This window comes from Toxotes jaculatrix, chromosome 6, assembly GCF_017976425.1.
Source record: "Toxotes jaculatrix isolate fToxJac2 chromosome 6, fToxJac2.pri, whole genome shotgun sequence".
Taxonomy (NCBI): domain Eukaryota; kingdom Metazoa; phylum Chordata; class Actinopteri; family Toxotidae; genus Toxotes; species Toxotes jaculatrix.
The window spans coordinates 15,968,268-15,991,898 of record NC_054399.1 but is presented as its reverse complement, the minus strand read 5'-3'; the positions used below and the strand labels follow the sequence as shown (position 1 = coordinate 15,991,898).

Sequence of the window (23,631 nt, the reverse complement as noted above, 5' to 3'; positions counted from 1 at the left end):
AGTACAAATTCCTTCAAACAACACAGTTACTGATATTAGAGCTTGTCGTCTTGGTTTTTAGAAAACATAAATAAATATTTAAAAGAAAAAGCACAGTTCTCTTTGAATGCATTTCAGATTGGGAAAATGTCAATTGTCACATATGTAGATGAAAATAAATGTGCCGTAACTTGAGATTAACAACCAAATCTGTAAGCACTAGTCTATGACTGGGTCCCTGTCCATAATTTTCAAACCAAAGCAAAGATGATGGAGCATCTTTGTTTATAAAGAGTTGCGTCTCCTTTGTTCCTGTAAAAAAAAAAACAAAAAAAACAAATAAATCACCAAATAAACCAAACAGGAATGTAAATTTGTGATTTAGTTGATTGTCGTATGTTGAGTTACATGCAGCCTGAACAATCTGATCTGATTTTTCAACAGTAGAGCATGTGGAGCGTTTTTAAGGATGCACCATATTGTTATTAATTGTAATTTCCACCTGTGTATGAACATCCTCCTATTTCATTGTGCATACACATTGAGATTTTATTTGTTTTAACTGTTTGATATTGCATCTAATTCTGTACTTGTTTTTATGTCTTCATTTACATATACCACTTTTAATATGTGCAAATACTGCAATGAAACATTTATTTTTACGATATCATGGGAAATGTGTCCTACAGTAGTTTGCAGAACCGTAATGCACAATGTCTCCACCATGATCTTGTGTGTATACAGTTATATAAAGGTATATTATTACTTTCACAGCTATATTGATGTCTAAAGGTTCTACAGAAACAACTTGTCGGTGTAGGTATATTAACGTGTTTATCAGCAGTCTACAAGGACTAACCACATCTTTGTTTGTATTTTGTGTGTGTGTGTGTCCACACAGTTTAAGAGGATGCTGAACCGCGAGCTGACGCAGCTATCTGAGACAAGCCGTTCAGGGAATCAGGTGTCAGAGTTCATTGCCAGCACCTTCTTAGGTGAGTTTAAACATCTGACATAAACAAGTGAACGAATGTGGAGGAGAAGTGTTTTGATGGAAACCTACACGCAGTTTATTTGGTACACTTACCTAAAGTTAATGCAGTTTAATACAAGAGCCCTGCGATAAATCGTAGCTTTATGAGTGTTATAATATTCAGATTTTGTTTGGTTTTAAAATGGTGTTGACTGTGGCTGTAGTTAGTTTTTTTGTGCTGTTTAACTGTTATAAATACTGAGAGATGTTTCTAATATTTACTCTGCTATCATTGATATAAACAGAGTGGACAGCAATACATGTTTAAAAAAATTACCTTGTTTAAATTACATTTAGTGCTATCCCAGACATGTCAGTGACCTTTGTGTGTGTGGTGCTGCCCAGTTCTTCTAACACAAAGAATCAGATTTTCATAATTGCATCTCCTGGCTTTATTGACTGTTCTACTGACAATGAGTTTCACACCAAACCGACCTTCAACATATGTGAATGTTAGCATGTCATCCAGCACGGTGTGTATGAGATGGTGGAAGACAAAGGATGAGCAATGGTTTGCATGTATTTTGTTGTTTTTTGTTTCTTGTTTTTGTTTTTGTTTAGCAGAGAAATATTTAGAAAGGGCAGGAAACAGGAGAATAGAAAAGGGAAAAATGGGCTTTTAAAAACCGTTGAAGAGAAAGATTTTTCAAGACAAAAGGAGGAGAGAAGGATTCATGGAATAAAAAAGGATGAGCTGGAAAAGGAAAGAAAAGTATAAATGATATTTGAAGATAGGAGAAGGAGAAAAAGGATACAAAATACAAAAAGGTTGTGAGTGGAGAATGTGGAGAATTTTAATATTCAAAAGGCACGGAAAGAGAGGGTGGAACTGTTTGGGGAAAGAAAGATGAAAAAATAGAGAGCATGTTTCTAAAAGAGAGGAAAGTGAGGAGGACTGTTTGTTAATAGGGACGGATGGAAAAGGTGAGGATCTGTCCTTCCCTAAAAGAGAAGGAGGTACGGCGACAGTCAGCATTCCTGGACACAATTTGTGGCGTTGTCGTAGCAACAGGGTGCAATATTATTAGACGGCATGTTGCATCAATAGGAGGCTCAGCCTTCAGCAGCCCTGCCGGCAGGATGAAGGTCCAGCCGAATGACGATGGAGCTGTCAGTTGGATGTCATTTTGATATGAGTGTGCTGGCGTCAAACCTGGCTGCATTTGGAGATGAACACCGTGGTTTTGGGTGTGAGGAAGAGGAGGCACTGTGAGAGAGGTGAGAGAGGCGAGACAGCACCTCGTGTGACGCTGCCACTCAGGTCGCTCTGCATCCTTATGGTGGCAGGTGTTTGTATCTGGCTTTAGACCTGGATATTGTTTGAGCAGTCATTCCTGTTGTGCTAATAAAAATACATGAGGATGGAAAATACTGAGGACGACATGTGGACGTGAGGTAAAGCAGACTGTCTGTGATAGGATGGGATTATCATTGTCTTGGTTTGTACAAAAACAGATGAGTCATTTTCAATACAACCATGTCTGTTGGGACAGCACCTTTGTGTCAACAAATCATATGGAGATTATGTTGCTAGTGTCGGTGGAAACGGATTACACGCTTCACTGTGGGTTACAAAAAAAAAAAAAAAAAGTCCAACCTAGAAATGTTTTCAAAACCTACATTTGGAAAAATGTGAGACATGCTTGTTTATCAAGATGAAAACAATGCTGAGCTCCTGAGAACCTGACAGACTTTTCCCATCATAGCTTTCTACTGCTGTTTTTTTTTGCACCCACTGCCATTCAGCTGTTAATATACATTTATATACAGCTCGTGCTCTGACAAAATAGCGATGTACTGTTCTTACTGTATAATTATGCCTGCATATGTTCCCGTTTGTGAGTGACCTTCTAACGATGGTCTACATACAGTATGCACTGTATACAGAAAAACAAATTGTTTAAATTTAAATTTTATATATCTTATATAGCGATGCAAAATCCAGTTGTTCACAAGGTCAATAACACAGATTCTTACTGTGCTATGCTGAAAAGAAGCATAATGTGTGCCTACCCAAACTACACGCACTGTTGTTGAAAGACTGAAGATGAGAAATCTAGCCTCATGTTTCTGTGAGATATTTTCAGAAAGGTGTACACACAGTACTATTTACATATAAATCTGGCCTTGACAGTATGCGTCTATGTATGTGTGTTCACATTGCAGAGAAGCAACATGATGTGGAAATCCTGTCTCCACCTCCTAAGGAGAAGGAGAAGAAGAAGAGGCCGATGTCACAGATCAGTGGTGTGAAAAAGGCCACACAGAGCCCCAGCTTAGCACCCGCCTGCATCCCTCGCTTCGGAGTCAGCACACAGCACGAAAGTCTGCTGGCCAAGGTGGGTCCACGCACACTCACACACAGAGAGAAACAGAAACACCAAACATTATGTCTCATAGATGTCCTGTTTTAATTCTTCAGGAGATCGAGGACATTAATCGTTGGGGTCTGGATATTTTCAAGGTAGCCGAATTTTCTGGAAACCGCCCTCTGACGGTGATCATTTACTCCATCTTCCAGGTAAGAGGACCCCTCAGCTAAGTCTGTTTACTTCTGAAAATAATAATAATACACATAAAACGTTTTGGTGCAAGGTTCATTTTAGTATCATTAAATCACTAAGCAGCTATAACCAACATGTTATACTAACAATGTATCGAATGATGATGCTTGCTCATAGTGATAGGCAAAGTCCAAAAACAGAGCTAAAAGACCTGGATGTGTAATTTCACCATCAACTTAAAAGCTGATGATGTGTCACTGTTGTGTTGACAACTTGTTCCCACTGCCCCCAAGTGTCCAAAAAATCTGTTATTTTACGTGTATATACTAATAAAAATAAAATTCACAAAAAATGTATAGGGATAAATGCAGTAAAGAAATTACTGCTGCTATGAAGTCTGTCTATAGGGCATTTCATGGTGTGATGCACCTAGTTGGATTTGGAGAGAATAATTTGTTGTTTGACACTAATGTGACTCTGGTTTGTTACTGTTCCTCCTCACTGCTCCAGGAGAGAGACCTTTTGAAAACCTTTAAGATCCCAATTGACACCTTCATCACCTTCATGATGACTTTGGAGGACCACTACCATGCTGACGTAGCTTATCACAACAACATCCATGCAGCAGACGTGGTCCAGTCCACCCACGTCCTCCTGTCCACCCCTGCTTTAGAGGTGAGCCGAGAAAGCATTTGTTGTTTCTTCTGGTTACTTATATTTTCTATTTCATGATTTAGTTATTAATCAAAACAAGCTCTAGGGCTCTGACTCTGCAGCAGCTGACTTTTGACTTCCTAGCTGACACTTCCTGTTCAAAATTATTAGTGATTACAATATAATATCAGTGTATTGATTTGAATGAATGTGTTGTCTGTTCCTTGTCCAACCCAGGCCGTGTTCACAGATCTGGAGATCATGGCCGCTCTGTTTGCTAGTGCCATCCATGATGTCGACCACCCAGGAGTCACCAACCAGTTCCTAATAAACACCAGTAGGTTCCGCTCTGTCTCTGTCTACCCCTGCCTCGACAGGCTTGGTCGTGGCAGATCATTAATAATCAAAGGATGATCATTTGCTAACATATTGGTAATGCACATAGGTCTCTTTTTAGTTAAGTGTACACATTCAGTGTTGGCGGGGGATTGTGCTGTACCCATTAGGGATCTGGTTTTGCACAGTACAGCCAAGGATCTAGTTTAGACAGGGGTGTCCCCTGTCTATCATGAGTACTGATTCAGAATGCTAATTTGACAAGATTTATGTTTGAGGTGTCCTGTTACACATTTCAACCTACATCCCTGCAGGTTCAGAGTTGGCGTTAATGTACAACGATGCCTCGGTGCTGGAGAACCACCACCTCGCTGTGGGCTTCAAACTGCTCCAAGAAGACAACTGTGACATCTTCCAAAATCTCAGCAAGAAACTGAGAGACTCCCTCCGCAAGATGGTGATCGACATGGTGAGACTGCAGCAGTTTTTGCATGACATATCGATTTCCTTTTGAGGTGTACCGTACCTGAACTGTCGCTTTACAGTCATCATTTTTATGGTATTAAATTTTGTTCATGGTCCAGTTGCAGGCTACTTTGAAGAGGCTGCTTGCAAAACATCATCTTGCAGTTTTTGCATTAGAGCACTGACAGACAGTTGGCTGCATTTTTCCATCTTTATCTAAACAGAACAAATAGAAGTCGAAAGTCAAAGAGTTTCACAAAAAAAAAAAAAAACAATAGAAAGGGACAAAACACTGCAGTAATGACGATGTTGTAGCTTGTGTGTGTGGTTTGTTTTAATTTTATGGTTTGAAGAGACTATATAATCCTGGGTCAGTGATGTTGACAGCGATTGTTATCGTTCTGCTGTTGCTCAAGTTTCACATATGAGTTTTGATCAAGAACTTCTGTTTCTTAAGCGTTAAAATGATTCCATGCCATACTTTCCTGGGTAAGGCTGAGATGCTCTGGAAGAACTCTGGAGTGCTGCTGTGAAGCAGAGATGATGCAACAGTGTGTCTTTGCTTTATCAGAATCAGGTTTAGTAACCCAAACACTTTGCAATTGTGCAGATGTGCAAGGAAAAATAAACAAATTGTCACTTGTCACACAATTTCAAAGAAATGCTGCAAGAAACAGACATACAGTATATCATTTCATTTCTACCGCTATGGTTGTCTGTAGAAATATAGGGGAAAAAAATAACTCCACAGAACACAGACAGCATGTTCATCTCATCGGAACAAGTGGCTGAAGGTGTGTTGTATCTCTTTATGTGTGGTTGTTGTCCTCTTCAGGTGCTGGCCACAGATATGTCCAAACACATGAACTTCTTAGCAGACATGAAGACAATGGTGGAAACCAAGAAGGTAACGAGTCTGGGAGTCCTGCTGCTTGACAACTACTCTGACCGCATTCAGGTAAGAGCACCTCCTGCTGGCAGTGAACAAGGATCATACAGTAATAGTAAACATATATGTTATTATTCACATACAGTAATTTATCAGCACGTTATAACTGCACATACATAGATAGTGCATTGTGTGCAGTATGGTGAACACAGACTTTACATCACTGTATAATTATAAATTCTTCATTCAGTCTGCAACAAGAACAGAAAGAGCATTAATCTGCTTTGGCTGAAATCCTCAAAGGATGCACTGTACAAAACGCAGCAGTTCTCAGACACCGACAGCAGCATGTTTCCACTCTAAACTGTTCCTTCATACACAACAAACTGATCAACTGTTTTCATGTTCAGCCCGGGAGCTTGTGTGATAGTGCTGCTGCCTGCTGGATACACAGTGGTGTTTGCATCTGTACGGAGCTGAAGTATTGTACACTGTGATACTGGCAGAAAGATGACAGGGTTAAAGAAAATTATCTTCAGCTGGTGAATACCATCTAACTGTAACTATTATCATAATGGGATAAAAGCCCTTATTTAGCCTCTCAGTTTAGAGTTTCAATTTATGCAAAAGCTGTTTGCAGTCAACTGTTTCCACACATCCTATTATTGTTATGAGTTTTTGGTAGTGCTTTATTTTACATGCCCAGAAATTCCAGGGAACACCTCACCTCCTACACCGACCCCATACAAGTCCCTGTACTAAGCATGTCCTTAAAAAGACCCTAACATCACCAGCTGAGTCTTACTGAGAGAGTCCCCAACAGGTTCTGCAGAACATGGTCCACTGTGCTGACCTGAGCAACCCAACTAAACCGCTGGAGCTGTACCGGCAGTGGACGGACCGCATCATGGTGGAGTTCTTCACCCAGGGAGACCGAGAGCGGGACAAGGGCATGGAGATAAGTCCCATGTGTGACAAACACAATGCCTCCATAGAGAAGAGCCAGGTAACACCCACAGAAAACTCAAATGTTATTTAAAAAAACATGGGATTTGGGGTTATTTGTGACTTCTAGGCTAATATAAGAAAACATTACATGTTACTTTAATAAAAATAACCCCTGTGATGGTCAGCGATTTGCAGCTTGTCAGTTTTGGTTGTTGTTTGAGACAGAAGACATTTACTCCTATTTTCTCTCTGTTGAGTCAAATTAACCCAGAATGTCTTCGACACAGCGTCTATTTTTTTTTTTTTTTTTTTTTTTATTCTTGTCATATGTGTCCGTTCATTAGTGTTGTTAATTTTTATGATCAGGTGGGGTTCATCGACTACATTGTCCACCCTCTGTGGGAGACCTGGGCAGACTTGGTGCACCCTGATGCCCAGGACATCCTGGACACTCTGGAGGACAACAGGGAATGGTACCAGAGCATGATCCCCCGCAGCCCATCGCCCACCAGCCCCGAGGAGCACCATGCCGAGGTGGGGCCATCAGGAGGAGCTGTAGGAGCAGGAGGATCTGTCCCTTCAGGAGGAGGAGGGGCAGGAGGAGGTGGAGTGGACAAGTTCCAGTTTGAACTCACTCTGGAGGAAGAGGAGGAGGATGACGAAGAGGTGGAATCTGACCTGGAGAGCCCCTTAGAGGAGGAGTCCCAATGGGGTGGGGAGCGGCACAGGGACTCCTCCTCCCCTTCTCTGTCTCCAGACCCCCGCAGCAGCAGTAGTAGGTACCGCCCCCCCTCACCTCACCCATCTCGGACCCTGAGTCTGACTTCAATGTCTGTGCGGAGCCCCCAGCCCCACAGGACGCTGGCTTCCCTGGGACAGGAGGGCGTCGACAGGGACAGAGAACTGAGCCAGGAGGGCGACGGGGTGGCCTGTCTGCGTATGGGCACGTAACAACCAGCACAACCTGCCCTGCCTGAGAGACAGAAGGGCTGGGTGTAAGGAGATGGAGGCAGGGCAGGCCTTTACCAATAAAGTCTGTAAAATCACCACAGTCCCTTTACACTGGAGACACCCTCTCTGGAGAACAGAGGGACGTCCCCCCTCTGTTTTATTTTATTTTTCAGCAATGAAGAATTGTTTTAACCTCTCTTTGGGTGCCTGATAGGCCTTTGTGTCCCGTCCTGCTTTGTTGTAGCTTTAGTTCAGAGTGTCCCAGAGACTGCTGCAATTTAACTGGGAAGAAAAGCCGAGATGTGATACTCCAACAATTACACAAGGTAAAGGAGATGTCTTCCTCCAGTAAAACTGTTTGTGACGTTCGGACAAAGACAGTGAATGCGGATCAAGGTGGTTCGACAGGGTCTTGGAAATTATTTTGCACCACAGTTTTACTTTACGATATGAAATGATTGACTCAGTTTGGAATAAGTGAGTATGATATCTTTGTTTGAGAATGATGTGAGAAATGAATCATTTTACCAAATACAGGATGTAGATGAGCTGCGAAAAAATCAATGGACCTAAACCTCAGGGTATGAAGAGAAACTAAAACTCCAATGTAGCACGGATGTAGTGGGTACCCCTGTCCTAACCCCGACCCCTAACTTTCTTTTCTGTTTGATTTACCTCCAAAACTAGAGACTAACCTGTCTGTCTCTACATTTAAGTAAAACCCTTTAATGGAAAATTTGGCAATTGAAGCAATCAAATAATAAATATTAAAACCAGCTTGCAGCAGCACAGAGATTGAACACTGAAGAAGACTGAAACCCCAGTCTCACCTGTTGACTATAAAAGACACCACCTGTATAATTTAAGCTTTATTTTTTTACCTGAGGTGATTTTAAATAGTGTCATTGTTTTAGGTTTTGATTTTCAAACAGTTCTTTGTTGTACACTTGCTGGTCTCGTCTGTGTTTATGTGCTTAAAAAGCATTTTTCTTTTCTTTTTTTTTTTTTTTATCAGGGTGCCTCCGGTCCGCAGTAGCACTTTACCGTCTCTGCTGTTCAGCTCTTCTATTCAGTCACACAAAAGGGCTTCACCCACTGTAGGCCTACTGATCACACAAACACAGTACAGGATATCTGGTGCCAGGTACCAAAAGGCGGGGCAGGAAAGTAACTGAAATTATGTCTCAACAGGGAATTTGATGGCTAAGCCAACACCAAAACCCATGACCTTCTGGTGGTCACGTAACACTGGAATGTGTGTCAACTTTATAACTTATCCATCAGGGCAGCACCTTCCTCTCTGAGGGAAATTTCTAACTGCACCATTTGTAAAATCAGAGCCTCCTGTAGTGCTGCATCCTGAGAGGACAGCAGCCTTTCAAAATTTACAAAATCTTTTTCAGTCTTGATTTTAAAAGGCTCTTGTGGTTGTGATTTTTTTTTGGCTTGACTTACAAATGAATATTAGGTAGATGACATGTTTTTTCAAACTACATCCAATCTACAAACTGGAGCTCAGAGGCCTTTAGCAGCATGTGAGTTCACTGTGAATACCATGGTTCTCTGGTTCAGTTATTTTGGGAAGAAACTTTAAATGAAACTGAACCTGAACATTTCTTTTGAGCTACAAGAATGATTTAAATTACCATTTTCACTCTTTGACATTTAAAATGTCAAACCTCAGCCACATGTCAAGACTTGTCTGTCACCAGTGTAAGCCAGCAATTTAATATTGTAGTTTGAAAAAGTTGAGGGATTGATAAGAGACAAAATGATCAAAAGCCAGGCAGCAGAGGTAGCAATATCCTGACTTTTTAGCCTGGGTTATATTTTTGTGTAGAACTAATACATTTCTGTGTGCGCCTACGCCATAGCCTACACAAGTGCCCTATGCCATTGTGAGCATTTATACTTGTGCACTGGTGTGTCTTTGTCACCCTGCAATTATGCCGCTGTGCTGAGTTTCTTCATCTACAGGGGCAACTGAACCCGAGCGTATCCTGTTGGAGTTGGAGCTAATAAATGTTGAACAACCGTTACTTTTACTGAAATTATCAAAAGGCGTTGGAGGACATGGCGTGTAGGACCACTGAACTGATTGAGGCAAAAGGAGGGTGAATTTTCTGTGCTTGTCAGGCCACTGAGAGACATGCTACCAAGAGGATGAGGTTGTTGTCAGAGTCGCTGCGATGTAAAGTTACATTTCTAGAGAAATGCACATCAGGCTGTGGAGTAAGCTATGTTTTTCATTAGACCCTGCCTGTCTGGTAAATGGCCAGGTTTTATTTAAACTCTGTGCTCCAGGGTTTCCATTATTAATCTGTAATCTCAGGCCCAATTTTAAAATAACTCTGATGACATCACTATGAATTGACAGGGTAATTTTTTTCAGACTTTAGAAAACTTTCTTCAGAGCCACATTAGACATTATAAAACTGTTTTAACAGGCTGTACTTGAATAAATTGAGTTCTGTGTCTAAAAGTAGTGGAACGCCCCTTTAATTAATCTTCTTCTCCTTTTGCCTTAAATCAATAAGAATCTGAAAATTCCAAAACCACTGCGATGTTACTTTCCCACCCTGCCAACAGGTACTGCTGTAGAGAATACAAGGAGTAGCGCTTCACAAGTTTCTGAGAGAAATGTATCACCTGTAGTTAAAACTAAACTGATCATGTTCCATCAGGTTATCAGTCTTATATGGTCGTTAGTGCTCAACTGGGATAACTGTGTGCCATAAGTGTTGAAAACACACAAACACCTGCCAGCCTACGATGCTGTACATTTTTACACTAGAGATTTTAACCTGATGATTGTATCAAAGTCATTGACTTTATAGTGTTAGTTTTTACGAATGATAGATGTCAGCAGTACTCAAAGCAGACAATTTAATAGATTTTGTGCAACTTAGGATAAGTCTGTTCAGCCCTTTCCTAATCAGATAGCTGAGACTTGAGAATGTCTGTAGTTTCAAGAGTTTCATGATTCTTTCTGTACCAAGTACACATTCAGTCTAGAGCAGTGTTTGTCGCCATCACTGAGGTAGAAAGACCAGGGAGTAAACAAGCACTACACAGGATATGATGCACTTCCTGGTCAGGCAGTAGTAGAAAACACTAGTCTAACAGTATTTAATTAACTCAGCTAGTAAGCTTTATTGATCAGCCTTACATGTGAAAGGAGAGATTGGAACCTGGTGTTAAAAGACCATTTTGCTGTTTGTAACATGCTGAGCCTCAGAACATCGTTTGACTCACTGTCCTCCCTCAAGATGTTTCACAGGTTCCTTCACAGTTCTGAAGAACTGGAAAAATAAGAAAAGTTCTTATTGCCAGGCCTTAACATTTGCCATAAAAAATCAGAATACATTCATAAAACTTTGCAATTCTAACATGACAAGTGTTTAGTGTTTTAGTTTCATTTCAATCATTTTGAGTTGGTCCAGAGAGTTTAGAAAGAGTGCCATCAACTCATATAAGAGCCAGCTGAAAAGTCATAAAACTGGAGCTGTAATATTCTGGTTTTGCCCTTTTAGACATCTTTATTCTGTCATTTCACAGAATAAATATTATTTGCTATTAAAGCAAATGCAATTATCAAATGATAATTGGAAATGCATCTATGTAAAACACTTGTATATTTTTCATGTGTTCCGATTGCATACTTTATTTAACAAAAATTAACCACAGATGCCTTCATGTGATGAAAGCGACATGTTAACCTCAGCAGGTGGAGCTTTTTCCTCATTAGCAGCAGAGGATTTATTTTGGTTATTCACAGAATTTACCTCTAGCACCATCAACAGGACAAAGTTTATACTTGCACACAAGAAATGCCAGAATCTAGAGGGCAGATCACCATGTAAAGTGATTAGTTTTTTGGCCTTTTCTTTAGCATCAACGTGACCTAGCTACCTTTTCTACCTGCACTATTGGTAAAGCTCTTTTTTTTTTTTTTTAACATGAAGCACCTTCATATTGTTGTGAGTGGGGCTTTAAACTTGCTCTCTGGGGCTGTAGTCACAACTTTACCATTAAGCTTATTTAAGTCACCAAACAGACACCAAAAATATTCTCTAAATATTTCTTTATGTGTGCAGTGTAAACTTCTAGTCCACCTGTAATAAGAAAGAAAATTTCCCCCAAGGCAGTTAAACTTTTGATAATATGTTGATGTTTAATAAGATGGAAAAAGGAGCTCAAACACCAGCAAGAAGTTAAACATTTGAATATATATGTATTGCATACATACAGAAAAGCAGTCCAACAATGTAAAAATTCTTCTTTAACATGGTCTTCTTCTCAAGATTTGTTTGAACCATCTGCTTAATTTTCAGAGAAAAGTAGTCTTACATGTAAAAATCCTGAAATTATTTATCTAAGCAAAATTCTGAGCTTCCTGCTATGTGACAGCTATAGCAGATCTCTATTAGCTCTCCAACAGCAGAACCGACAGTGATGAGTTTTTACTTTTCCAGTTTGCATGGAATAAACTAGCACCGGGTAGTTTGCACAAGCAGTGACATCCACTGTGGCTGATAAGAAATGCAACATACAACACAAAGACAAGGACAAATTCCAAAGCATTTCAGTTTGACATGAACAGAAACATGTCACTCTTTTTTAGGAAAAACATCATGTTCAGTGTGGCAGTTTCATTACGTGGGATGTTTGTGAATCTGAAACATTTAACATCTTTTTCTAATGCAGTTTTCAGTCACCTGAAGGTTTAGTGTGTAGCTCAGTGATCTGAGGCATTTCATCGGCATGTTAAATTCAGCACTGTGGCTCTTTACATGAAGACATCAGTGCCATACAGTGTTAAAATGTGTTGACGAGCAGCAGAGTCCCTGCTCTCGCTCCGTTATTGTGTTGTGCTGATACTGCCACCATTAATGTTCATGCTGTCTTGTTTTTTCAGCCTCTGTGTCGTACAAACTTCTATAGATATTTATTCTTCAAAACATTTCTGTCGAGACAAAGTACTGTAACATAGGACATTTGATTTTATGTTCTGGAGCCTAAAAATCAAGTATACTTTACAAGTATGTATACTTCTGCCACTCCAGTGTTTTTGTCAGAGAAAATAAATATATTTTTGTTTTTAAGCCAAAAGAGTCTCGGGAGTTCAGGGTGTTTTAAGTGGAAAATGCCAATAAATTATATGGAAATTTATATCAGCCTGGCTTTTTGTTATTTCTTTGTTTTTTATAGTTACTTTTTCAAATGGAAATAATTTCACTCAATAGCTACATATAAGACAAGTCAGATTTATTCCACTTTCAGATCTGGTCCCATCAAAGCACAAGAGACAAGAGAGTGTGAATATAAATGGTGTTATTTGATATATTATCTGTGTTATGATCAATTTTCCTGCAGGCAACACACAGACAAGCTGATTTTAAAGCTGATTTTTGGTGTGTTCAGCAGAAGCTTCTGTTCAGTCTGACCGGGGCTCCAGTGCAGGGTGGAGGCTTCACCCCCTGTAGATGCAACAGAGTTAAATGTAGAATGTGGAGTGATGTAGATGCAAATGATAGCAATGGCAGAGATAAGATGAGACACACTTCAACACCAAGGGCACTAAAATAATTGTCAGGTCGGCAGTAATCAATAAGTATATGATATAATAAAAATTACTTTAAAACAGATATGATAGAAATAAAAATTATATTATGGAAAAAGTTTAATTTAAATTAAAATTAAAATTTAAAGTCACAAGTTGACCTTTAGATGATTTTTTTCTTAATCTTACAATGACAAGGGAGAAAAAAAGCAACTCCTCACCTTGTAAAGCTGGCAAACCAAATAGAAAAGGGAAGACATCGCCTTGTCTTCATTCTCCTCTGTGTATTCCTGCAACACAAGTTTCAAATTATTTCTATTCATTATTTTTAGTCCTATTTTAGTCCTGTTTGTGTCATATGCACATACAACTACATACACCAACCATCTAAGTAAATACAAAGGAGTGAATTCAAAACTAACATTGCCCCTATCTTTTACAATTGGCAGCAAAAGAGATAATGCAATGACCTTCCAGCATCACAGGGACTTGTAGTTTCCTATTTTTCCTTGAATTCTTTCCTCTCTATTTAGCTCTTCTACTTTTTTAAGTTGTACAGTGAAAGACTGTTCATTATTTAAGTTTAATGCACACAAATCAGCTTATGTCTAAATCCAATATGAATCCAAAGAAATGTTTACATAACTAATTTCTGTTGCTGCTCACACTTCTACACTGGGTTTCATACAATGTGTGCTACAAATCTCAAAGTCTTTATAATAGATTGTACAGCAAAATACATCTTAGAACTGCAGTTATTCTGCCTTTGTAGCCAACAAAAGCAGATCAGATCTAAACCTCTGTTTTAGATCTGTTATTATTGTTAACTTTTTTGGTAACACTGTACATCCATCTATTATTCTGTAAGTGCCACTAGAGTTTTACCCCATTGAAGGTGACCCAGGGCACGTGAGTGTGAGCAGGGTTCAGAGCTCTGGTCATAACAGCGTTGGTGTGCATGAGTTGGTATCCCATATCTCCTTTCACACAGGAGTCGACACTTGACCAAGAGACAGAGGGAGCGTAGAGCTGGAGGCACTGAGACAACAGGACAGAGTCAGCATCAACAAAAAGATACATCCAGAATGTTTCAGCAAGAGTCTTTCGAAATCAATGCAAAAATCCATAAACACAGTGGCTACTGTCCATTTTTCTGTTGACCCAAACGCAAACGCAAATGCTGCATGATCCTGGGAAGTTACAAAAAAAAGCTACTGTTCTTTCTGTAGATACTCACAGGCTGGGCAGCACTGAGAACATCTGCAGCTGACTCCATGCAGTAGATGATGTGAAGTGCTGAGTGTCCTGTTAGATGGATGATGCAGGCCTGAGGAGCACATCAGTTCATCTAAAGTCATCATGCTTTTGTAAGAATAAAACATGACAGAGGTATAGGTGATGAGATGCGCAAACCTCAATTATGTTTCCTCTGCATTCAGGCTCTCCGTGCTGACAGGTGAAGGGAGAATTTGCTGAAGGAAGCTCCTAAAAGAGAAATATAAGTCTCATTTCTAGGTGGTATTAATATGTTACAGTAGTGAAAATTTTACTTGGCAAAAATTCTCAGTGAGACTTCCTAAGATGACATAAAATCTTCTTTTTACTTTCAAAGCTACTGTGTGTGTTAACAGAGGATAAAGATTGACGTACCTTAGTGTTCCCGTAGGGCACCAGAGTGACGGTCATGATGTCCTGCAGCATTGTCCAGGTGGGGAACAGCTGCTGGGAGATGAAGACTCTGCAGGCTGGACACAAACTCTCATAGTACAGGGTGACAGATACTGGAGGAACAGCCTTGCTTGGTTTGGTAGCATTCACCTCCATACACTGCTTCTGAACCTACACAAGAAAAAAAAACAAACACAGGTCTGAAGTTTTCATCATTAACCAGAAAGAAAATTAAAACTGTTTGTGACATAAATAACTTTTGGAAAAGAGCATGATCTAAGTTGAGTGAAACCAGCTCTTTTAAAGAAATTACTTTTTAGATTCACAACTAATGGTAATTGTAGGCCTTTCATGCTTTTCTATAAGTTTAATAGCTTTGGGTTTTAAACTATTGGTCGAGCATTTTTACTGGTGACTTTTATAGCATTTATGGCAATGTAGAATAGGCAAAAGTGATTGGATTGGATAGAGCATGATTATAAAGCTTGTAGCTCACAATGTTCAAAGTATGACAAACTGCACTCCCTGGTTTTTGCCGTTTCTCTGCCTTCAGTCATCTTTAAACTGATTAACTGTGTTATTTGACCCAGAGCTGCTCTGCCAGTCACATGAAGAACCTCTGGTGTTCAATTTCTAAAGCATGACTCTCATTTAGATGCAGACCAGGCAAACTTTGAACTGAATTCAGTTTTCCATGTTTTGAGACAGTGGTGTTCAATGATAATGTAAACGTTATTGTTGTGCTATCCCCTAATCCCCTATTTTCACAGAACAGATAGAACAATTGATAACATATAATTTCCTCTTTTCACATACATGAAGGGAAAAAAACTCTGGTATTTTGTGTATGAGATGACAGTTCTCACCAGAATAAAACTCAGAAAGCCTGAAATTGGAGCAAAAATATGAAGCAGACCACAACAGAGAAAAAAAAGAAATGCATTTCATGTATTCATGGCTGAATTTTCTACTTTTCTAGCAATATAAAAGTTTTATATCTAATTTTCTTATTTGTTTGGATAATATAGTAAAAGATAAAACCCTTCTCTTTTATGATCCACATCATCTTATAACAACAAACACTGTGATTGTGTCCAGGCCCTCAACTCTGTTTTTGATTACTAGTAAGGTTAGAAATTTCAGCATTTTCAGCCAAAACAAAAAGCAAACAAACAAACAAACCTTACTGTTGGTCAGCCCGAGGAGTTCAAGCAGAATAAACTATATGAAAATAAATAAAAACCAATCACCCTGTAAAACACACTCCAGGCTGTTTATCCTACTTACCTTACATTCTATCGCTATCTCCAGTGATCGACACCACTGCGACGGAGGATAACGGCAGGCCGGTTTAGGATGAGATACTCCGAAAGTTCTCCTGTCAATGCATAGGAATAAAAACACAGCCAGCAGGCCTGACAGCTTCATATTTGATATCAGGAGGGAAGTCCAAGCAACACTGAAGAGGGAAAACAGAAGACAGAGGCTGCTCCTACTCTGGGTACTCTAATCAGCCCCATCGCCAGCCGATTAACGCCAGGTGTGCCCTATGGGTGTGACTGACTGATGCTGCCTTCGGGGATCCTCGTATATTCCTGCTTCTCGATCCGTGAATCTGAGAAAAACAATGACAATCATATCTGGTGGTTCAAAATTAGGTTTAAGCAGTTTAATGGTGGAATATGAAGTGACAAATATGAACCGTGATATACAAGAAAAAATAAGATGTTATCGCTGTCGAGTTTTAATGGTGAAATAGCCTCTACATTCAACCGTGGGTAATATTATGAGGAGTGGCTTCCCTCTAGCGGTCCCATGTGAGCTGATCAATATCTGGAAGCATGTGTAATATTTTTAAAAACTTAATATTCAGTCAGAAAAAAGTAGGGTCTAATATCTACATTTTAACCCCAAACAGTAGAGAAACTCAAAGCCAAGTTGAACTGAAAAGCAAAGCCTTATGGGAACTGTAGTTGTTGAATGCTAGCGAGAAAAGTGCGTTTTTGTTTTCTTTGTCAAAATAATGAGGTGCTTACATTTTACAAGCAAGCTCGATAGTAGATAATACATTAAGATTAGAATGTGGACACAAAACCGCAGGAAAGAGTTTGCTTTTAAGAAAAATTAATGAGAGAAAGGAGTGGGGTAAAGACGTTGAGGAGAGGTCGTACCATTTCCGCAGACTGAAATGGTACGACCTCTTTGAGTTTGGATTCTGTAGGAGGGCGTTAGGGAACCTGCATGCTGGTTCATTGAGTTGCGGTTTTGTTTTATATTGAGATCTTTTGAACTGTTTCTACCAAGTTCACAAGCCCTGTCAGTTGATTTACTGGCAACATTATCCTAATTAATAAACTTTATTAACGTCCGACATTTAAAGGTTGCGTCGCTCAGAATGCCACCCAAGAGACTTTAAATAACATGGCGGCCTCCACCAAGCTTAGAAATGAATATGACAGGGATGGCCTCCAAAGCCCGGTCGCTCGCAGCTCTGTGTAGGAACTGGAGTTTAACATTTTCTTGGTGGCAGACAACTTGTCAGCACCGCCGAAAAAGAAGCCACTACCACCGGACGACGCTAGGGTTTCACCGGTGATGCTGGTGAACGACTAACGCTGCTCCGTGGGACTGGACAAGAAGGACATGACTACTCCATGTTGAATGGAGAAATGGCGGGAGGGAAGCTATCGTGAAAATGGCGATGGGCTCAGAAAACCACGGAAGTGGCCATTCATCCCTGAAAATTCTGTTCTTTTACCCATGACCTGTTGCACTGCCGCTTCCTAATCAAATAGCATTAAACAGGAATATTCACTCACCATTAGCAGCTGGAATGCGCTGCTTAAACATTGGTATCATCTCATCTCAGCCAAAAGACTGTAAATCGTTGTTTTGTATATGGACATCATGACCCTGAACTGGCTAGTCGCCGAGTAACCGGATGGGCTCCAGATACTTCAAGGACATAATTATTCAGCACACTTTGCTCCCAAAAGACCCAAAAGAAACGCTTCTAAAGGTAAGATGAGTATTTTTTTTTCTTGCGACAGTGCTGTTTGGTGATTGGAGATGTGTTAATATTCAGGGTACATGCTGGTCTTGAAAAGTCTTCAAAAGCGTTTAGAGCTTCTCCTTATTTTAAATGGTTTACCCGTCCACGTCCAAGTCATGTTTAATGTCTAGGATTTATTATTGTATACTTTCAGGAGGAATGAGAAATGTGATGTAAATATCAGTAAAGTCATGTTCTTAATTCTAAGTCATATCATCCTTGTTGGTTTTCAGTGATTTATTTATCACTTTGGCCAGTCTGACATGTGGAACAAATATTAAATTCCACTTTACGTGGTATTAAGAATGCCTTGAATAGTGTTAACATTGTGAATGCTGCAGAAATCTTGAATTCTGCAAGGTTTTCTGCTTTGTCTACTTCAGGTTATGCACACTATCATGATTACTTAGGAATACAGTTTGTCATACACTTTAATATCTATGGCAGTCTTTTTATGCACTTCTATCTGCATGGTTATACTATATCTCTTGTATTCTGGTGCTCAGTGTAACTGCCTTTTGACACTGGTTCGGGTTGTTAAGTAGTGGTAGGCTGCAGCAGTTGTTTCAAGCTTGATGACTCTCACAGCAGTTTGGCATTTAGGCCTTTGGTGTGGTCAGGAAACGCTGTCTCATTTTGTCTGCACTGCAGTTGTATGTACGGCAAAGTGGCAAGAAAGCCTGATTTGATTTGATGAAGTATTGCTATGTGCAGTAAACTTAAAATTTATATATATTTATATATATATATGTGTATATATATATATATATATATATATATATATATATATATATATATATATATATATATATATATGTATATATATATAACAGTTCTAAGTAAAAGTGCGGAAATTAGAAATTGTCAGATTATTAAATGATACTCATAACAACTCCTTAAACCATCATCTCAAATTTATTTGGGGATCTGAAAGTGCATACATGAACAATAATGTTCTGAAGTAGGGTAAAGTCAGGTTTTACACCAACAAAAACTGTTTGAAACCATCAGTTTTCTTCAGATATGACTACCAATGGAAACAAAAGCTATTTTAATGCCAGATTAAACACGCTGAAAGTTGTTGCATAATAATTGCAGTAAATATTTACAGTAACAGTATTTTCTTACAACAGGCTATTAACTAAGGGAAACTGAATGCTTTAGATTAAAGCAGAAAGACTTGTCTATACAGCCACGATGGAAAATGTCAGTTACAGAAACATCATTTTAACAGGTACGATTGCATTGCAAGAAGAGACAATAAGAGGTATTTAATTGTATGCACTGCTCAAAGTGAAAGAAAACCTTGCTAAATATAAGTCCCTGGATTTCAAACATTAAAAAAATAGTTACTAATGTCACATCTAACTCAAGGTGAAATGGAAAACAAATGTCTCTCAAAATGTGGCTTCTCTTTGATAATTGTTATGGCTAGATCCCAGCATGTTGTGGCATGGAAGAAAGTTGATGCTGATTTACCGGGCCTTTTCCTCTTAACCATACCCATAACTACACCAAACCCATAATAGACATAAACATTGCCATACTTATAAAACTTGACCCCCAACATAAATCTCCAGCATACTACATTAGTATGTACCACACTAAACCTACCTGTACCCACATAATCAGTTCCTTTGCTTACCTGTGTCTAGCCTTGTACCTAACCATTTCTGTATGACTATCTATTCACCACACAGAACAATGATATTGACCAATTCTACAAAAAAAATCCCTTTCTAGAAATTAAACCTAGCATTATCACCACTAAAAACTGTCACCATTACATCAGAGAACCTGATAAACATCTTCTTACTTAACACATAACACATTGCTCTCATTCAGTCATACCTGCATCTCACAATGTCAAGCCCTTTAATTAGTCTTCTCAACCCAAGTAAGTGGTCTTAATTAAACCAGTTGACAGCCAGTTGGAAAGTCCCTGGGTCCACTTTGACCTAACCAAACGAGTCAGCCATACACCAGTTTGGCTCATTTAGTCTTCCTTGCCACAAGTACATGGTATCTAGCAGAAAGTTTCAACAAACTTTCATGTTCAAGAAGAAGAACAAATCTCACTGGTTTTAATACTCCTTGTTAAGAGGAGGTTTTAGTTGACTGGTAAATTTAAATAACGGTAATCATATTTTTCATTTCATTTAGTCATAAACATACAAGTAATATTTATGATTTCATGTCAGCAGTCTAGCTAAATAGCTTACCTAAATAGCTAGGTCTTAGGTCAACACAAATAATTGTCAGAGTAAAACTTCAGCCTACTTTAAAACATTAGGGAGGAGGTTAAGAAAAAAAATACTGTGTTGGAGAGTGAACCACTTAACATGATTTCTTCAAAATAAGAGAAAAACTCTGAGACCAAATGCCAAACCAAGTGATGGCACCCAAAGTTTCTTGTCAAAAAAACTATCAATTATTTGAAAACCTTCAGCTGACCGTACATCATGACACACATTTTAAAATATGAGACACTAATTTTTAAAATAATTTTAAAGCATGTTTTTTCTGTATCTTGTTTGTTCAGTTTTGTTTGCACAGTGATAAAACATTAGTTACAAAAATGGCCTGTGACAACAGAAAAAGACCAGATTGTGCACAAACAGTTAAAAAATAAAAATATATGTTGGTTTTACTGAACTAAACACTATTAAGAGGTCAGGTCATTAACGATGCCTTGAAAAATCATATTAGTGCTTTATCAGTGCTACGACATATCAATCTCATCAGCAACTTGTACATATTTAGCACCACCACATGTCCACCTGTTTTAGTAAGAGAGTGGATGTCTATCAAGACAGCCAGGGTATCTCCACCTCACATGAGATACTTGTGTGCAAATGCTATGCTTTAACTCTAAAGTCCACAAAGCAGTGGTCTGTTTCTGCACATATAAACTGTACACTTTTTTCTGTATGCCTGCTACAAAATGAACTGAGATATGTAACGTTTCTTTTTTTAAAACTTACAATATTAAATAAATGTGTATTTCCAGTGATGTACTCAATTTAACACTCAATGTTTTCAGTGTGCAAACAGTAAAGAAAAAAAAACAACAGATAGACACCTACACTTTGGTTTCACATGCCAGACGTGGACCCTACATGCCTTAGATGATATAGTCATTCAGGTGCACCCATCTATGTTTACTGTATAACAAGCAATAGTGAGATGAAAAAAGAGATGAGCATTTTAATAAACATCCTGTGAGACAGGAAATTCAGGCTAAAAAGATGAAAGTGCACCAGCCTGATGACAGCAGGTAATGTGATAGTCTTATGTTGCTAAAATTGACAGTATGCTAAGATGACTACACCACTGTTAGTCTTAATTTCTAGACACAGGAGTGTAGCACTGCTTGTCCAAACAAAACCATGCCAACAGCTGTCCATAATTTCAAACTTTGACTCTAGCTTTAAAGAATAACGATTTAAGTTTAAAAGTCCTGTTTGCACTGCCATCTAGTGGTTCTTTCACACCCTGTCCACAACCTGTGCAATGCAGCATTTGACATTTTATTCCTGTGCAACACTATATCATGGTCTGATGAGGTCACACGCAAAGCAGACCATAGCCAGCAGACCACAGCTTTTCCATTTGATTTGAAAAAGAAGATGTCACAGTCATACTGTATGACTGACTTTTGACCTCAGGGAAGTGCATTTAAAGAACACTACAACAATGAGTGCCTAGCACCAATCATGGAGACAAAGCAAAAAACAACAACAAACAACAACAAAATATCTCTTCTACAGCTGGTGGTGATTTAGTACAAGAAATGGTATCAAAACACTACCCAACCGTAATATTGTTATTTGGATTAGTAATACAAATAATACCTAGGTCCCTATCTGTTACACAACAATGGCATGCAGAATGAAACATTTACACCTTTTCACTGCCACAGTGTGGGATTAGGACACATTTTTCCAGCTCACTTCATGGCAATAAACAGTCTGAGAAAACTGATAACTTCAAGTGCACGTACACAACAAGCATTAAGCATATGTTTAACTAACAACCTCTAAGAGATTAAGTGCCCATTAAACAGGGAAAAGCGCATGATGAAAATATAATGATCAGAGACAAAATGTAAAATCAACTACTCTTACTTGCATGGGTTTAATGGGCAACCCAAACTGACAGTGCTAAATTACTATTGTATATTCCCCTATAAAAAATAGTTTGAATGATTCGCTGTAACCCACAAGCACCACTTCATCTCTACTCACAAAGTATACAATCAAAGGAGATCAAGTCCCAGTTACCCAAGTTGGGCTGGAGGGACTTGGATAGTCTTAAAGTGTAAACAATTTCTGTTTTAAGAAATATTGATCATAATAGATGTACTTTTCTTCCACCATTTTGAATATACCTCACACTTATGAAGAAAGAAAAGGCTTGTTCTGCTGCTCTGTACCAGCATTTATCAAACAATATCATAATCGTTTCACATTTCATAGTAATGAGTTCTATTTGGTCCACCATAGCTGGAATCATACCCTGTTAGCTAATAACTGACATGGCGGCAAAATTCAAAGTTATAGTAATAATTATACAACTGTTTGATCTTGATATGTTTAAGGGACCTTAGTTCTGTACAGCTCCTTTTAAATAAAGCGTATAATTTTGATATACACTTTTAGCCTCTTTGCCTTTACTTATCCAGTTTCTAGCTGTACACTTAAAATCATGGTTAAAATTGAACAATTATCTAAGGTAAACGGCATCAAAGTTTTGAGTCTTACACCTTACCTTACATTTAAAAATTTTCACAAACTAATGTAAATGCCTGGTTTATGAGTTTATGTTAGGTGTACAGCTTCTCATACTAAGTGTTATGTAAATTCAATACGGCAAGCTACAGGGGAATACGGTCTGTTTGAGCTATATATACTGCTTAAAGCATTCAGTGATAGGAAAGCAACTACCTTCAGTACTAACACTCTCCTTGGTGGTACTTGCGCTGTTGTAGTTATGTATTGAACTAGACACAGCCTCACTGTCTGATTCATCAGAAAGTTGGTGTCTACAAGAAAAATAAGATGGGTGGAACAGAAGCACTTAAAGGCACTTTTCAGTCATTCCCTACAGAACTGGAAACCTGTAAGTCTTGTACAGTGTATCATCATTTCACATCATTCTCCATACCACTTATCAAAGCTCTGAAATCACTGACTGAAGCAGAACTCTGCAGAAACCACAGAGAAATCACATTTAAAACAGCAGTCTGAGTAATCTGAATATTATTGATACCTCGCATGCAACTAAGAAACTGTGCTTTCTTTGGGGTGGTGCTTTTCCAAAATTTGCTTGCACACAACTCACAGAAATGCTTTCACTATTTTTCTGTGTCTTATGTCTGCTTTTTCACAGTAAGCCCCCCCCATCCTGAAATATTAGTACTAACACTCTGAAGTGTTAATGAGTGAGTATGCAAACTTTGATGTGACCTTGATTGTCACATTTTTCCTCAAACCAAAAAATATAACAAATTTGCCATCAGAATATTTAAAAAGATGGCATATTGACATATGAAGCATGAATACACCTGAAAAGTAGAATCCATGAATT

The 23,631-nt window shown here is 38.8% G+C and overlaps 2 protein-coding genes across 9 annotated transcripts in view; one reads left to right on the top strand and one right to left on the bottom strand.

Moving 5' to 3' along the window:
• LOC121183709 (cAMP-specific 3',5'-cyclic phosphodiesterase 4D-like) overlaps positions 1 to 18,167 on the top strand; it is a 98,876-nt gene extending 80,709 nt beyond the window's left edge. For 7 of the 8 annotated variants that reach the window (XM_041040891.1, XM_041040889.1, XM_041040893.1 and 4 more), the window contains 9 exons: positions 881 to 974; positions 3,179 to 3,351; positions 3,435 to 3,533; positions 4,027 to 4,191; positions 4,408 to 4,507; positions 4,821 to 4,975; positions 5,807 to 5,929; positions 6,684 to 6,866; positions 7,175 to 12,925. In XM_041040891.1, coding sequence (XP_040896825.1) covers positions 881 to 974; positions 3,179 to 3,351; positions 3,435 to 3,533; positions 4,027 to 4,191; positions 4,408 to 4,507; positions 4,821 to 4,975; positions 5,807 to 5,929; positions 6,684 to 6,866; positions 7,175 to 7,759 — 1,677 coding nt within the window. In that variant the 3' untranslated portion in view covers positions 7,760 to 12,925. Of the gene's footprint in view, positions 1 to 880; positions 975 to 3,178; positions 3,352 to 3,434; positions 3,534 to 4,026; positions 4,192 to 4,407; positions 4,508 to 4,820; positions 4,976 to 5,806; positions 5,930 to 6,683; positions 6,867 to 7,174; positions 12,926 to 18,156 lie in introns of those variants that run through there. The other variant, XR_005894224.1, reaches the window with a different exon arrangement.
• Positions 13,096 to 16,438, bottom strand: LOC121183711 (gamma-interferon-inducible lysosomal thiol reductase-like). Its single transcript, XM_041040897.1, has 7 exons — positions 16,278 to 16,438; positions 14,973 to 15,161; positions 14,736 to 14,807; positions 14,560 to 14,649; positions 14,208 to 14,360; positions 13,544 to 13,612; positions 13,096 to 13,239 (listed from the first exon to the last, which is right to left on the bottom strand). The coding sequence occupies exons 1-7, from the start codon at positions 16,416 to 16,418 to the stop codon at positions 13,180 to 13,182; spliced, it is 774 nt and encodes a 257-aa protein (XP_040896831.1). The 5' UTR covers positions 16,419 to 16,438; the 3' UTR covers positions 13,096 to 13,179.
• Positions 18,168 to 23,631: the final 5,464 nt, after the last annotated feature.